At 38.6% G+C, this 18,293-nt stretch overlaps 1 protein-coding gene across 8 annotated transcripts in view; it reads right to left on the bottom strand.

Moving 5' to 3' along the window:
• astn1 (astrotactin 1) overlaps positions 1–18,293 on the bottom strand; it is a 506,238-nt gene that overhangs the window by 41,288 nt on the left and 446,657 nt on the right. For all 8 annotated transcript variants that reach the window (XM_057856766.1, XM_057856768.1, XM_057856762.1 and 5 more), the window contains exon 20: positions 16,169–16,320. In XM_057856766.1, coding sequence (XP_057712749.1) covers positions 16,169–16,320 — 152 coding nt within the window. The remainder of the gene's footprint in view (positions 1–16,168; positions 16,321–18,293) is intronic.

Below are 18,293 nucleotides of genomic sequence, written 5' to 3'. Positions count from 1 at the left end.
ATTGGTAGGATGAAATATGCAAAATTTTTTAGATAAGAATTTTTGTTTTTTCTTGACTTTTTTGCCAAAATCATCAATATTAAAACAATAAAAGGCTTGAACTACTTCAGTTGTGTGTAATGAATCTAAAATATATGAAAGTCTAATGTTTATCACTACATTACAGAAAATAATGAACTTTATCACAATATGCTATTTTTTTAGAAGGACTAGTATATGTATATAAGTGTTTCCTAGCAACACTGTAGTTGTTTTGTGTGGAACATGTTTATTTCTCAAGATAGCTATATTGTGTAAATCTTAACTGTCCTTACATTTTAGAAAGGATAACCATAATAATTTTTTTCAACCCTGTATTAAAAGTCATAAAAGCAGTAAAACATCAAAAATAATGAGCACAATAGTACAGGAGCTGCTGTCAGCACAGTTCCTTCTGAGACACACACACATAAACTCGCCATAGCTTATGCCAAACGGAACACAACCTTCGAGCTTACTGGCATCACATACTACTCCAGGCTAGGTACAGGCCCCCCTCCTTGCCTCGGACTCTCCTTTTACACATAAAATGGACCATCTCATATTGTCGCAATGTTCCAAAATATTAGACGCCAACATGTCCCCTCAGAAGTCAATATGTTATCGACTTCTGCATGTTCATAAACGTATCTAGGATGTCACTTTGTTCATTAACAATGCCAATGGTTGAGGTTATATCCAGAAGTACACTTCTTTGGTTCTCCCACAAAAAAGTACTGTATGTTAAAAATGGATTTTCCAAAAACATGGAGTTGCAAGTAGATATGGGTTTTGGCTTGTACCACCAGTACCACCAGGAAAGCTCAAAACTTAAATCGCTCTATTTTCCCAACAGTACTTCAACAGTGCATTTACAACTTCCACATTCACAAGATTATCCTGGCCATCACGCTATGCCCACGGGTTAGATAAAATACATATGTTATTTAGAATTTGGGTAATAATACACGTGGAAAAAGCTGGCTGACCACACCACATTAGAGTGGTTGCGAGCCACAATGAGGTGTTGGAGGAGATAGACAAAAATATCATCCGGTGTCGCCGGGGAGGCCTTGGAGGGTGGTCACTGGACAAGCACAGTCAGTGAAGCCTTAGAGGGTGTCTGTAACTCCATTTTCATTAGTTTTAATAAAGAGATATTTTTGAAAATCAGAACAAAAGAAAAGGTTTGGCCGAGACAGGCACTGGCGATCTTTGGGTGAAATATGACATATTTGGTTATGGTGTATCTGTATTTTTCAGTCTCTAGTCATGTTGAGAGAACCTAGTGGTGCTGGCTGCATGGACCTTGCTTTTGTCTCTACTTCCTACACAAGAAAAAAGGCCTACAGCAAGGTAGCTTCGACTGGGTATTAAAGTGGACAGTTTGATTGCAATGGCTGTCATCAGCTATGAAGGCCATCTAAAGCCTGAGTTATGCTTCTGCATTGCGGTGACGGCGTAGCGATGATGTAGACCCTACGGCGTCAATAAGCATTCGATAGTTCTGCGGGAAGGGAACGCGTTGCTCTGCAATTCACTGCCAAGCCAATAGCGGAGTGTGGCGTTGTGCTTGTACGGTTTTAGGGGAACTCTTGTCGACTTTCTCTAGTTTTCTTCCACTTATAGAACAATGCCAACAGAGATGGAACGCTTGAATGTGAATTTTCAGCTCATCAACATTGAACAACAAATATAATGTTGAGGCGCAGGCGACACAGAAAACGCGTGCGGAGGTGGTCTGTCTGACTGTTGATGCGCAAATAGGCTGGCAGTCACATTACGAATTCTAGCATCGGGGGGTGGAAGCTAGCAAGCTGCGTTGTCCAGTGTTTTGTCTGATTTCTTGACCGTGTCCTGCAATCAGCCAGTGGGAAGCCATCGCAAATTTCTGGTGGCTAAGGAACTTCACAAACTGCGTTGGAAGCTTTGATGGGAAACACGTTATCATATAAGCACCGAGGCTCTCTCAATCAGTGATAATGTATGTATAGTGTGTGAACTGTCTATTGTTGAAAAATAAACATAAAAAAAACTCCTGACACCAAACCTGTGCTTAATTTTTCATATACTTGAAGTGTAAAATGTAAATAAGTCCCAGACTCACAGCATACACACAGTAGGGCAAATAAGTATTTAGTCAACCACTAATTGTGCAAGTTCTTCCACTTGAAAATATTAGCGAGGCCTGTAATTGTCAACATAGGTAAACCTCAACCATGAGAGACAGAATGTGGAACCCCCCCACGCCCCCCGGAAAATCACATTGTTTGATTTTTAAAGAATTTATTAGCAAATAATGAAAATAAGTATTTGGTCAATACCAAAAGTTCATCTCAAAACTTTGTTATGTACCCTTTGTTGGCAATAACGGAGGCCAAACGTTTTCTGTAACACTTCACAAGCTTTTCACACACTGTTGCTGGTATTTTGGCCCATTCCTCCATGCAGATCTCTTCTAGAGCAGTGATGTTTTGGGGCTGTCGTTGGGCAACACGGACTTTCACCTCCCTCCACAGATTTCCTACGGCGTTGAAATATGAAGACTGGCTAGGCCACTCCAGGACCTTGAAAGGCTTCTTACGAAGCCACTCCTTTGTTGCCTTGGCTGTGTGTTTGGGATCATTGTCATGCTGAAAGACCCAGCCACATCTCATCTTCAATACCCTTGGTGACGGAAGGAGATTTTCACTCAAAATCTCTCGATAGATGGCCCCATTCATTCTTTCCTTTACACAGATCAGTCGTCCTGGTCCCTTTGCAGAAAAACAGCCCCAAATCATGATGTTTCCATCCCCATTCTTCACAGTAGGTATGGTGTTCTTCGAATGCAATTCAGTATTCTTTCTCCTCCAAACACGGGAACCTGTGTTTCTAGCAAAAAGTTCTATTTTAGTTTTATCTGACCATAACACATTCTCCCAGTCCTCTTCTGGATCATCCAAATGCTCTCTAGTGAACCGCAGACGGGCCTGGATGTGTACTGGCTTCAGCAGGGGGACACGTCTGGCAGTGCAGGATTTGAGTCCCTGGCGGCGCAAAGTGTTACTGATTTGCCTTTGTTACTGTGGTCCCAGCTCTCTGTAGGTCATTCACTAGGTCCTCCCGTGTGGTTCTGGGATTTTTGCTCACCGTTCTTGTTATCATTTTGACGCGACGGGGTGAGATCTTGCATGGAGCCCCAGATCGAGGGAGATTATTAGTGGTCTTGTATGTCTTCCATTTTCTAATAATTGCTCCCAAAGTTGATTTCTTTACACCAAGCGTTTTACCTATTGCAGATTCAGTCTTCACAGCCTGGTGCAGGTCTACAATTTTGTCTCTGGTGTCCTTCGACAGTTCTTTGGTCTTGACCATAGTGGAGTTTGGAGTGTGACTGACTTAGAATGTGGACAGGTGTCTTTTATACCGATAATGAGTTAAAACAGGTGCCATTAGTACAGGTAACAAGTGGAGCCTCGTTAGACCTTGTTAGACCTCGTTCGAAGAAGTTAGACTTCTTTGATAGCCAGAAATCTTGCTTGTTTGTAGGTGACCAAATACTTATTTTTCACTCTAATTTGGAAATAAATTCTTTCAAAATCAAGCAATGTGATTTTCTGTTTTTTTTTTCCCCCTCACTGGGTCTCTCATGGTTGAGGTTTACCAATGTTGACAATTACAGGCCTCTTTAATCTTTTCAAGTAGGAGAATTTGCACAATTGGTGGTTGACTAAATACTTATTTGCCCCACTAAATGTACACAATAAATGATAAAGTGCACCAACCAAAAATACGACAAAGTGATAAAAAGCTGGCAGTTTTTGGCTGACTGGGTCATCGTTTTGTGTGGCCATTCGTTTCCGAAAATACACATACTTGTCTCGGAGGTTCTTCCATTTTTTTATGCAATCTCTGACCTCCAGCCCCGTATTTTCAGCAATCTCCTTCCACGAATTGCTTGCCATTTGGGAATCTTTATAATGTCTTGACGAGACATTGTAGAGGTTGACGTACTTGCGGACCTCTTCGATGATACTCTTGTCGGCTTGGTCCATTTTTGCGTGTAGCACAACAATGTTTGAAAATGGCGGTAATTTCGCGCTGAACCGAAAAAAAAGCAGTCTGAGTGGAACAATCACAGTCCATTTGCGTGAAGTCACCACGCATTGACGTGACGCATAGTCAGTATTCTGTGGATGTCCACGTCAGGCTACGGCGGAGGTTCATAAATCGGGTCTTCCTTGACGGCGAAGGTGTGCCGCAGAAGCATAACTGGGCCTTAAATCTTAAAAGCACAATGACTAATGCTGTGGATCCGGATAGAAACAAGGCCTGAGTGCAAATATCATAAATCCACCGCCAATTGAGATCCATTAAAAGAAATTCAAATCAAATTAAACCAAAACCTCCTTTAATAAGCACTGATGCAATTCCAAAATATGTTAAAGAAATTATTGAAGCTCAAAAGAAATATTTATCAAAACTTATTTAAAAGACAATACTATGACCACGAATTAATGAAGGTGTTAATTGATTTTGTTTTGCGTTCCTCTCAAACTAAAGCAAACCTCACTAGTCAATCAAAAGTACTGCATCAGTGGTTTCCTCACGCCTAAGGATATGTTTGTTTTTAGAGCAACACCGGGTAAGTCAACAGCTATTCTCACTTGACTTAAACCAGACTTTGTACTCAGGATGTTTCCAGACATCTACCAGGTACTAGCGTAAGTGCATACACTTACACTATGATCTCACCTTATTTGCCTGAAGCTTGTTAAGGCAGACAGTCTTGCACAAACAAGCAGACATCAGATCCGGATATAGCTTAGTCCTTTAAGACAAACAATCATCTTTCCACGCAATTCTAGATTTTCATTAATAGAAAAAAATACATCTGAAAGATTAATATAAAAGTGAAACTTTGGGAATCTTTGAAGAAGTTGCTATTTTGTCATCTGTTTCTAATATGCACACATCCTTCATATCTTTATAAGAAAATCAATGAATACACAAATAGATATGTACAAATAAGAAAAGGTCACACAGATGGCAATCGTGTAATAATAGTAACGTGAAATGAACAGTGTACGAGAGTTTTAGAATAAAATATGAAAAAAACAAAAACAATAATTAAAATAAATTTGGTTGTTTTAGTTATTTTCAAACACCACCTAGAATCAAGACCAGCACAGGTCTGCACCAAGCAAAGTGGCATTTTAGACCAGATTTGGGTGAATTCATGCAAAGGCACAAATATTCAGTGGGGAAAAAAGAGCAGGGTGCGGCACGTGCATGACCAACTGCAATGCACCAATAACTCGGGTTCCTCGCAGGGCCCTTGAGAGCCGGCATGACACCGGCACATTTGTCCACGGGACTTGTCCTCTACGTGACGAAATGAGAAATTGGTTTGCTTAGTGGAAGGTTGACGCGTGCTTGAATAAGAAAGTGCGAGCAGACCTACCTGCCTTCCTCCCTGAACGCTGATGACCGTGTGTGACCTCCTCTCTCCTCAAGTCAACCCACCCTTGAAAGTGTAGCTAGTGGGATCATTACAGTGGTAAAATAAAGATGAAAATGATAGTTATGCCTTTAATGAATGTATTTATGGACTTTATTGATATAGATTTTTTAGATTTTGAGGGTTAATGCATGCTAATCAGGTATTTTTTGAATAAGGCATGGTGACATCTTCCTCACATGTCAGTGGAGGTGCAAATCGGCCTGGCTGCCCCCTCTTCGGTGGCATGCTAAGGTTCAGCTTTTCCTCTACAAATTTGTTACTTGAACTGGGCATGACTGCAAGAACACATCCATGCATATGGCGGAAAACACACAGGTGACTTGAAGTTCTGCTCTCAGACCCCAATTTGGGCAAATTTCAAAATTGTCCTATATGCATCTGTGATACATCATTGGAAAACTTAAAATCTCTATATTCTGGGGAAAGAAAAATCTTTAACAGGCGCGCAATGAGAAAAAAAAAAAAAAAATACTGGAGGTAAGAGCACGCGAGAGCATAATTAAAGACACCAAGATTTTAACGAGATATTATCGTGCACTTACCTCTTTTCGATCCAAAAACTCCATGTAGCATGTATCACTGAGTGTCAAGACACAGCTGTGAATGGGCGCAGCTGGATTTTTGGGGGTGAAACATGGTAATATAACAAGGGTCGCGATGCAGAAATCGCAGACATTAAGGATTAATCGAGATTTTCATTTTCATATATTTAAACTTTTAAACGTTTTTTTAATTTTTTTATTTTTCATTGTTTGTATCAATTATTTATCTTCTAAATTATTGGGGAAAATGCGACAGAAACGAAAAAAATAAAATTAAACGATAGTTATGACGTAGATATTCGTGACTTTTTTACAGACGCCAATTTTTTCATTGTGACGTAATTTGTTTAAAAGTTTAAAATATGCGAGTGAATAATTTTTTAGTTGTTTTTTTTTTTTTAACTAAATACTAGACATCAATTAATGATTGTAAGCTAAAAATGACAGACATTTCGATTAATAAATATGATTACTTATTATGGCTAGGTTGAAACAAAAGCGGTTGCGCAACGTCTGTAAACGGGGGTTTCCAGGGTAAAACGGACAAATTAAAAATAGGTCGGGGGCTTACTGCGCCATGAATCTGCTATGACAGCATATAGACATATTGTTCTATTAAACACAACAGTTCTTTTGGCCTAAATTACAGCATTTTATTTTAAACAGGGGTGCAAGAGCAGAAACTGCTTTTTCAGCCTTGTCTGTGTTTTTTGCCGTACATTTGTGCTGACCAGTCTACAAGTTTTCTAAATACAAGCCACGTGGTCTGCACTGGCACAAAAATACACTACACTTTGATACACATTGCGTTTCATGCCACACATGGGCACTGTCTATGAAAATACAGCCTACCATGGATTACCGTGTTCTTTTCATTGTCTTGCATGAGTCTACTATTAAGTCAAACTGTAACGTCTCTAATTTGAAAAGAAATCAAAATATAGCAGATTTACGAGGCACATTAATTTCAAATACAGAACAAACTCATAAAGTTCATTCCATTCTAAAGTACCGTAGTAGCAGAATCCAAAGACGTGAGGCAGCTGAAATTACATGGTCTCTGTGATTGATTTTCCTTGTCACTTGACTAGAGGTTTCATATTAAAGCCCCATTAAAGTTGGGTGAAAGATATTGAAATACATCAATCATTAATACTATTTTATTACCCGATTAAACTACGTTATGCCTGCCTGCTATACTACAAGACATGCCAGTGAATTCAGTTTTGATGGATGACTGGTTGTATATTATGTACCTTTTTGTGGAGGACATTGACTTTACCCTTCTGTTTATACTTAATGAAAACAATCGGAGGTACCAAGTGGAGGAGGAAAAAATGATTTTTGAGAAAAGACTGTGTGGTAAGCAAGTTTAGTAAGAGGGTACAAATAAAAACAGTTCAAAAACAAGAAAGGAGGAATGGAGATTGGAGGAAGCTTGAGGGAAACAGAAAAAGCAAAGACGAATGAAACGCAGCTTAGGAGAACTTGCAGAAATGTCCATTGGTTCATGTAACTCCAATTCTCTCAGATGAAAGGCAGCTGAAATCAAAACCACACTATTCAGTCTGCTTTCAGTCTTTTTTAAAATCATGTGCCTGTCTTTGATTCCTTTGCTCTGTCTATCACACACTCCTTGGTGGTCTGTTCACCCCTCCTCACTCCCTTCTCGCTGAACATCCATGACCAGCCACCATTGCCTGCTATGTTCGCATCAGGGTGTGTTCACCAAAAGTAATCAATCATCTACTGGAGAGCTGAGTAGAGCCCTGACTGCACTGAATGAAAGCTCAGATCATCAAAATGACAGTATAGTGAGCAAAAAAGTTTCAACAAAGAACAAACCTACTGTGTTTGAATATTTTTAATACTTTGTTGTTAAATGCTAAATTTATTTTGGCATGTCAAAAATAATGAAAGTAAATTGTTCTGCTACAAGTAAATCGATTATGAATGCTTAATATTGTTACTAATGACCACCATCTTGTGGATTCTTTAAAAACTACAGAATTGTAGAGTATTTTCCAAACTTTAATACGCATGACAAATATCTCCCAGACCACCACCAAACAAAAATGTTCCAAACAGTATAAATATTGAGATAGTAATCTTTCATCAATATACTTAAAACATCTGTGAACTCTGGGCGTGTTTGATTTAATAAAAAGCTGATAGGCTTGCAGGAAATAAAGACTTTTGCTGTTATCTATACAGAAATGGACACACAAGTCCACTGCGCATTCTGTATTCTAACGGACATATTTAACTTTGTTTGTGTGTATAGAGTATGTCTACATGTACAGTGGGGCAAATAAATATGTAGTCAACCACCAATTGTGCAAGTTCTCCTACTTGAAAAGATTAGAGAGGCCTGTAATTGTCAACATTGGTAAACCTCAACCATGAGAGACAGAATGTGGAAAAAAAACAACAACAGAAAATCACATTGTTTGATTTTAAAAGAATTTATTTCCAAAGTAGAGTGGAAAATAAATATTCTTCTAACGAGGTCTAACTAGGCTCCGCTTGTTACCTGTATTAATGGCACCTGTTTTAACTCATTATCGGTATAAAAGACACCCCAGATCGAGAGAGATTATCAGTGGTCTTGTATGTCTTCCATTTTATAATAATTGCTCCCACAGTTGATTTCTTTACACCAAATGTTTTACCTATTGCAGTCTTCCCAGCATGGTGCAGGTCTACAATTTTGTCTCTGGTGTCTTTCGACAGCTCTTTGGTTTGGCCATAGTGGAGTTTAGAGTGTGACTGACTGAACTTATGGACAGGTGTCTTTTATACTGATAACGAGTTAAAACAGGTGCCATTAATACAGATAACGAGTGGAGCCTCGTTAGACCTCGTTGGAAGAAGTTAGACCTCTTTGACAGCAACTCTTGCTTGTTTGTAGGTGACCAAATACTTATTTTCACTCTAATTTGGAAATAAATTCTTTAAAAATCAAACAATGTGATTTTCTGTTTTTTTTTTTCCACATTCTGTCTCTCATGGTTGAGGTTTACCAATGTTGACAATTACAGGCCTCTCTAATCTTTTCAAGTAGGAGAACTTGCACAATTGGTGGTTGACTAAAAACTTATTTGCCCCACTGTGTATATATGTATGGCGGAAAACACTCAGGTGACTTGAAGTTCTGATCTGAGACCCCCAATTTGGCCAAATTTCAAAATTCTCCTATATGCATGTGTGATACATCATTGGAAAGCTTTAAATCTCAATTTTTTAGGGGAAGAAAAATTTTGAACAGGATGGCATTTAAAAAAAAACATACAAAAAAATTAAACAGCAAAACCCTAACTGGAGGTGAGAGCACGTGAGAGCATAACTAAAGACGCCATGATTTTAACGAGATATTATCGCATATTTACCTCTTTTCGATCCAAAAACTCCATGTAGCATGAATCACCAAGTGTCAAGACACAGCTGCGAATGGCCACAGCTGGATTTTTGGGGGATTTTATGGGTGAAGCATGGTAATATAACAAGGGTCGCGATGCAGACGCAGACATCAAGGAGTGGTTGAGATTTTCATTTTCATATATTTACCTTTTAAATGTTTTTATTTTTTTATTTGTCTTGTTTGGATTGATAAAATAGTGGGGAAAATGCGACAGTAACGAAAAAAAAAATACGATTAAGCGATAGTTATGAGGTAGATATCCGTGACTTTACAGACGCTAATTTTTTCATTGTGACGTAATTTGTTTGAGTTTAAAATATGCAAGTGAATAATTTTTTAAAGTTTTTTTTTTTTTAAACTACATATTACACATCAATTTATGATTCCAAGCTAAAAATGACACATTTCAAATATAAATACGATTACTTACCTTCTTTTTATGGCTAGGTTGAAACAAAAGCGGTTGCATGACGTCTGTAAACGGGGGTTTCCAGGGTAAAACAGACAAATTAAAAATAGTTCGGGGCCTTAACACTAGAAGTACCAGGGGTTTTGGTGCTTCCTAATATTACCAAGGGTGTCCCATTTTGGGACAGACTTATAAGGAGATCCTGCCCCAAGCCCATCTCATTTCTACCCCTTGGCCCACCCCTCGGCCCACCCCATGGCCTTTCAAACGAAGCAATAAGGGGTAGGGCTTGAAACGTCAGCCCTACGAATTGGGACACCTCTTTACACTCGCGTACGTCATAAGTCTGTTCGGCCAGTTGTTACGTAACCAAAAGTGACGATAAAAAGTGCACTAAGTGCACTTGTGCGTTTAGCAAAACTGAAAAACAAAACAAACATTACAAATGAAGAAACACAATGAACAAGCATTACAATTAGTGGTGTCGATTTTTCATTTATTACACCCCTAAATAGTGCACGTTTTATCGTGATTAATCTTTTTTAACTATTACTTTTATGACTGAAGAAAACACATTGAGAGGATATAATACTGGTCATCAGCTGTTAGAGTATTATTTGGATGTATCAAGCTTGTTTCATTTAATTTAAGCAAAGCAAACAAAACAAACACTTGTAACATACAGAAGGGTCCACAACACATGCACATAGATGTGGAGCACTAGTTCAGTTTAATTTAATTTGGTTTCAAATTTAATGTAATCTTTACCCCATTGTATGAAACCTGAATGATAGTTTGTTTCTGAACCAAGAGTGGTATTTACTAGTCTTGCATATTTTTTTCCAGCTATTTCATGTGAGGTGCTTTTCTTGTTACCACTGTTGCTTGGTGTGCTTAGTTGTAGTATTTCTAAATATTTCTAAATATCTATGCATATAAATGTATATCCACAGCAAACTGTTAATTGATCTTTTTAAAAATGTTTTTTAACATGTAGAGGGTATTCATACAAATACATCCGAATGAATTAGAATTATTAAAATACTGTTATCAAAAAATTCGAGGAAGTTTAGCAGTTTAGTGTCAAGTAAGAAATAAGTGTCTGATAGTCAGGCTACTTTAGCTGAAGAGGGGGTTGGGCGAAACAGGCTCAGTCAGGCTACTTTAGCTGATGAGGGGGTTGGGCGAAACAGGCTCAGTCAGGGTACTTTATTTGAAGGGTGGGTTGGGCGAAACCTTGCTGAGTGAGGCTGCTTTCTCTTTCGCTACTACTACTAGTCAGGCGACTTTCAGACACTTATTTCTTACTTGCCTACTGTAGGTTGATAAATTTGTAGGTAGGTTTGTGTATGTCTTAGTCAATCCAAAAAAGGTTCCTTCAATCAAAGTATATATTTTCAATAGAAAATAAAAGTCACTTGAATGAAAGCAAAATGTGTTTGAATGCAAAAGTTGCCTGAATGATAGCTTGTTTCTGAACCAAGAGTGGTATTTACTAGTTTTGCATGTGAGGTGCTTTTCACAGCTGTTTTTGTCACTGCGGAGAAAAAGTTATATATTCATTCATCTGCTTGATGTGTCATGGCACAGTGTGGATTCTCTGTTAAGCTTGTTCGGACGGAACATTAATTAAAAATGAATGAAAACAAAATACTATTGAATATGTCATTATTATCATTTTCAAAATTTAAGTGACGGGTAAAAATAGATTATGACCGGATTTTTATGACCCTGTCAGTCAAAATGACAGACAACGAAAAAGTCTAGCGCAACCTCTGGGCAGCATATAGATATATTGTTCCTTCAAACACAACAGTTCTTTTGGCTTAAAATAGGGCAGTTTATTTTAAAGAGGGGTGCAAGAGCAGAAACTGCTTTTTCAGCCTTGTCTGTGTTTTCCGCCATATACAGTGCCTTGCAAAAGTATTCGGCCCCCTTGAACCTTGCAACCTTTCGCCACATTTCAGACTTCAAACATAAAGATATAAAATTTTAATTTTTTGTCAAGAATCAACAACATGTGGGACACATTCGTGAAGTGGAACAAAATTTATTGGATAATTTAAACTTTTTTAACAAATAAAAAACTGAAAAGTGGGGCGTGCAATATTATTCGGCCCCCTTGCGTTAATACTTTGTAGCGCCACCTTTTGCTCCAATTACAGCTGCAAGTCGCTTGGGGTATGTTTCTATCAGTTTTGCACATCGAGAGACTGACATTCTTGCCCATTCTTCCTTGCAAAACAGCTCGAGCTCAGTGAGGCTGGATGGAGAGTGTTTGTGAACAGCAGTCTTCAGCTCTTTCCACAGATTCTCGATTTGATTCAGGTCTGGACTTTGACTTGGCCATTCTAACACCTGGATACGTTTATTTTTGAACCATTCCATTGTAGATTTGGCTTTATGTTTTGGATCATTGTCCTGTTGGAAGATAAATCTCCGTCCCAGTCTCAGGTCTTGTGCAGATACCAACAGGTTTTCTTCCAGAATGTTCCTGTATTTGGCTGCATCCATCTTCCCGTCAATTTTAACCATCTTCCCTGTCCCTGCTGAAGAAAAGCGGGCCCAAACCATGATGCTGCCACCACCATGTTTGACAGTGGGGATGGTGTGTTCAGGGTGATGAGCTGTGTTGCTTTTACGCCAAACATATCGTTTTGCATTGTGGCCAAAAAGTTCAATTTTGGTTTCATCTGACCAGAGCACCTTCTTCCACATGTTTGGTGTGTCTCCCAGGTGGCTTGTGGCAAACTTTAAACGAGACTTTTTATGGATATCTTTGAGAAATGGCTTTCTTCTTGCCACTCTTCCATAAAGGCCAGATTTGTGCAGTGTACGACTGATTGTTGTCCTATGGACAGACTCTCCCACCTCAGCTGTAGATCTCTGCAGTTCATCCAGAGTGATCATGGGCCTCTTGGCTGCATCTCTTCTCCTTGTTTGAGAAGAAAGTTTGGAAAGACGGCCGGGTCTTGGTAGATTTGCAGTGGTCTGATGCTCCTTCCATTTCAATATGATGGCTTGCACAGTGCTCCTTGAGATGTTTAAAGCTTGGGAAATCTTTTTGTATCCAAATCTGGCCTTAAACTTCTCCACAACAGTATCTCGGACCTGCCTGGTGTGTTCCTTGGTTTTCATAATGCTCTCTGCACTTTAAACAGAACCCTGAGACTATCACAGAGCAGGTGCATTTATACGGAGACTTGATTACACACAGGTGGATTCTATTTATCATCATCGGTCATTTAGGACAACATTGGATCATTCAGAGATCCTCACTGAACTTCTGGAGTGAGTTTGCTGCACTGAAAGTAAAGGGGCCGAATAATATTGCACGCCCCACTTTTCAGTTTTTTATTTGTTAAAAAAGTTTAAATTATCCAATAAATGTTGTTCCACTTCACGATTGTGTCCCACTTGTTGTTGATTCTTGACAAAAAAATTAAATTTCATATCTTTATGTTTGAAGCCTGAACTGTGGCGAAAGGTTGCAAGATTCAAGGGGGCCGAATACTTTTGCAAGGCACTGTATGTATATATTTTTTTCAATGTGAGGGACGTACCTACTTTGCTGTTATACTGTAATCTTCTGAAACCTGATTTTGTTGGATGGCCGAAATTTAAATGAGATACTCTTTTTTGGCCCAGCAAAACATTCAGGCACTAATGGGCAAAAAAAAATGTGCTCAAAGCAATAGACTCTAGTCTGCATATAAAGTACAACACAATGTCTGTTTGCTGCTACAGAACAGGATTTGGGAAAGATTCTGTCAAACTATAAATGGCTTTTCAAGGATTTTTCTCCTCATACAGAGGACTTTGCACAAGTCATCACAATGCCATCTTTACCTCTGTAATCATTGACGATGGGCTGGAGAGTGTGGAGGACTCTGAGCAAGCCTGAAATATTTTACTCCTCTGAAAATACTGCCAAATTAAAAAAAAAAAAAAAAAAAAACTGTAACAGAACCATCGACAAAGTATTTTCAGACTGCTCAGATGACTGTTCAAGGTGATGTCTTTGAAGCAGGACTCAATTTCTTTCTAATGATTGCAGGCGAAGTCACACCATTTCTGAAAATTTACTAGACCCATAAACTCATGCTGCCTGTTATAATAAAACACTAATGTAATGAGAGGTGCCATGACATTCTAGTGTTACTTTAAATGATACAGTGCGGTTCAGCGGTTGGTTGCTTTCGTCAATTCAGTGCCAAAGGGCACTTAGGTGAACTCAAGTTGTTTTCATTTGTGCAACTCTGAATGCATGCATTTTCTAAATTTATGCTTGCCCTGCATACATAAATATTCATGTTTTACACATCAACACTACTGTTCAAAAGTTCGGGGTCACCCACACAAGTTCACGCATTTCACGAAAACACATTGTTTGTATACAATTCTGTTTAAAAGTTTGGGTGTCACTTGGAAAACTTTGCCACATTGTCTGAGTGTGTAGTATTACAGTCTTTGTGATTATGTTGGACCTTTAAAATATAATACAGACTAACGAAAAATCAGCTAAAACCACCCTAAATACATGTATACAGTAGCGGTTTGCCAATACATCGATTATTAGATTCATCGAGATTTGACACTTGACGATTCGATTACGATTCATAAATGTTCAAAAACGATTTTCCGTAATAACTTAATGACAGCCACTGCTAGCGGAACGAAATTTAGGACACGTCTGCCACCCGGACACCTTAAGGGACGCACAAGGTTAGGAGGGCTGCAGCGGAAGTTACTGAGCTAGAAATTTACTCCTGCTCAAAAGACTCGAGAATAAATATGTGTATGAGACAGGCAAGCAGCGGGCGGTCGCACTTTAGGTTCTTTTCTTTGAGTGAGTTATTTTCTAGAGCGAGAGGGGAAGAAAGCCCGTTCGTTGCTCCTTGACTTTCAGTTGTCCAGCAGTGGGTTCAAGTCATGTTAATTGGAAAATGTCTCCAGTGTGTTGCTAAGTACGTCTATAAGAGGTGAGTACACAAACCCTCTTGTACTGTTTAGCCTTTATTGTTTTTTTTTTTTTTTTTAGATGTTACTAGTAAGCGCCGAGCGCTATGCTAATTAGCGAATTCGCTAACGTGTATTTCCATGTCAATTTGTGCTTTGTTTGTTGGTGCACAAAAGTTACTCCAGATGCAGAACGTGTAAAACCAGGATTATGTACAGCTGTAACACTACTAACATGTGGAATAGTACAGAAATCTGTGAAAACAAAGCACCGTATTTTTCGGACTATAAATCGCACCTGAGTATAAGTCGCACCATCCATAAAATGCCCAACGAAGAGGAAAAAAACATATAAGTAGCACTGGAGTATAAGTTGCATTTTTGGTGGAAATTTACTTGATAAAATTCAACACATAGAACAGATATGTCATCATGAGAGGCAATTTAAAATAAGAATACAATAGAGAACAACATGCTAAATAAGTGTACAGTATGATAATGTTAAATGATGCATGAGCAACGAAATGCGAACGTGGTCGGTATGGTAACGTAACATAGCTATTAAGAGTTATTCAGATAACTATAGCATAAATAACATGCTAACAAGTTTACCAAACCATCAGGGTCACTCCAAAACACTAAAATAACGTGTGAAATGATATAATAATGTGTTAATAATTTCACACATAAGTCGCTCCAGAGTATAAGTCGCACGCCCAGCCAAACTATGAAAAAAAACTGCGACTTATAGTCTGAAAAATACGGGTATATTGGTTAAAAGAAGTGTTAATTTCTAAAGGCACTTTGTTTGTTTCCAGAAAATCTGGAATTCATTCCACCAGTGTAAATTTTATTGTATTGTTCAGAGAAATATGTACTGCCTTTGAAATGGTTAACATTTTTGCACCTGTAAAAAAAAGGGAAAAAAAGCATCTACTGGCTACTTGGCTACTTTATTAACTAATACTGTATGATGCATCGATAATCATGATAATCGTGATCGTCAACACCGTGATCATCGTTCAATGATTGAATCGTAGCACCCTGAATCGTAATCGAATCGAATCGGTGGGTGCCTTAGATGGCACACTCCTAGACTATACGGGGTGAAAATGTATTGAAGATTTTAATTGGATAATTCTTCCCCAATCTACAATTGTAGTTTTTAGAAAGGATAAGGATATGGTGATGTAATATACTTAAATCTCAGAGTACTGGGTAGCTTGAATTTACTGGGCGATTCACATGGCTCAACAAACAATTACAAACTCTCCCAAATAATTGTATTGTGAGCTGCTCAAAGTAGAAAATACCTGTCTCAACCTTCGAGTGGTCGGTCCTCTCAGTCACCTTTTCTTGGCTAATGAGATAATCAATGACCCGAACACCAATAGGCGGCTCTGTGTGGTTCCATTCCATGATGAGTAATGAGCTACTTGGCTCATAAGTGTAGGACAGTTTCAGCCTGGCAACAACAAGAATAAAAAAACATCAATGTGACTTCATGCTGACACAGTAGCTCCACAATAGAACAACCGGTGAAAATTGACAGGAATGCTCCTCTATCTAGACTTTGAGACAGCTCCCGCAGCTTTGTATTAGTGACTCGTCAGGTGCACCCCCCCTCCCCCCTCCATGAGCTCCCAACTTGAAATACAATAGCTCATTGAAATGATTAGCCCAGCTTTACTTGAGCGTGGAATATTGTATTACAATAACCTTTTTCTGTCATGCAGTAATAAAATGCAATACTTATTGAAACATTTTCTTCTTCCTGGGGGCTGAGGGTAATAAAAAATAAAAATAAAAGCTATTTGTTAATCTGAGCACAACTGAATTAAACTGGCAATGTTGGAGTGCAGCATATCACAGGCTTTTTGCAAATGTATCTGTAACATTTTTGTTCTACCCAAAGATGTTTTAAATGCTTCCAATGTCTATTAATAATGCCAATAATCTCCAGCACTTTGTTGGTAATCCAGATGTAATGAACAGAGGGGAAATAAAGGAATTGGTATTTTCTGATACTATTGGAAGAGACCATATTCCATGTATATCCAGGTGTCTGTACGTACTGTACACATGAATAGATGAATCAAGCAAAAATTAGTCTGGCAATTGTAGATATTTTATTTATTTATTTCCACATATTTGTTTTATATGATCATACATATTAATTCATTACTAGTTCAGTGGTACCTTGACATACGCTTCGACAGACGATCTTTTCGACATCATACGTAAAATTTGACTCGCCATTTGTTTCTACAGCCGACGACATGCTCGAAATCCGACGATTTATGACAACGCTGCAGTTTCGTTCCTGCAAGAAGGATGCACGGCGGATTTTCTTTTGAGAGAAATCAACATGGCTTCCTAGAATGCTAATGCAGGGGGTAAAACAATGAAAAAGGTGACGCTTACCACTGAAATGAAGATGGAAATGATAGAAAAATATGCTCCGACCTCAATTCGCAAGTCTTTATAAGTTAATTATTGTAACATCGCCAAAGAAATCGTCAGCTTTTAATCATTTATTTCAGAACACACAACATGCCAACTGTCTGCCACAGCTGATGCCAACAGAACATGAAAAGTGAAAGTAAAAACTCTAATGCACCCCTCTTACTTTGTCATGTCAGCCACGCGGTGTGTTCAGGTACAGCATGAAAACACATCCGCCACATTAGAACCCGATTTGTTACTTTATTACAGGTATTATTATTATTATTATTATTAATATTACAATTTCTATTTATAAAAATCATTTATTCCTTTTGCTCTGTGGAATTGCTATGTGCAATAATACCAGCAGTATTTATTAAGGATTTAGTGTAGGTTTTCGAGCTCTGGAACCAATTAATCTAATTATAATCAAGCTTGACGTACGACCATTTCAACTTATAAACAAGGTCCTGGAACGAATTTACTTCGTAGGTAGAGGTACCACTGCATATTACTGTGAACTACAAGAATGTTTTTCTTGCATACAGTTAACATTTATGCTTTCCTTATTATAGTTAGTCACCAGATAGGATAACTTCTGTCTAGTCAGCCTGTTGCTTTCCTGCTACTCCCATCCTATTGTTTGCACCTGAAAAAAGAGGGTTGCAATCACAGCAACTGAGGGAGCAGCTACCAACCTCTACAAAAGTTACATTGATTTCTGGCATGTTCTTTTTAGCCAAGCTAGGTGTACATAAACCTAGCTTCAATTCTAACACTTGTTATGAGGCAAGGGATCTGGGGGCATTCCTTCACTGTTTTTGCCCAGCTGGTGGGCTGGCATTCACTTGCCGATTTGCATAGCCATAATATGTTTTATTCGGAAGGTTGAGGAAGGAATCTCCTCTAAGGCACCCGGGGCACGCTAGGGCCGTGGCCCGGTACCAGTCCATGGCGCATTTGGTACTGGGCTGCGCAGAAATAATAAATCAT

The sequence above is a fragment of the Corythoichthys intestinalis genome, chromosome 14, assembly GCF_030265065.1.
Source record: "Corythoichthys intestinalis isolate RoL2023-P3 chromosome 14, ASM3026506v1, whole genome shotgun sequence".
Taxonomy (NCBI): domain Eukaryota; kingdom Metazoa; phylum Chordata; class Actinopteri; order Syngnathiformes; family Syngnathidae; genus Corythoichthys; species Corythoichthys intestinalis.
This window is presented reverse-complemented; position numbering and strand designations above follow the sequence as displayed.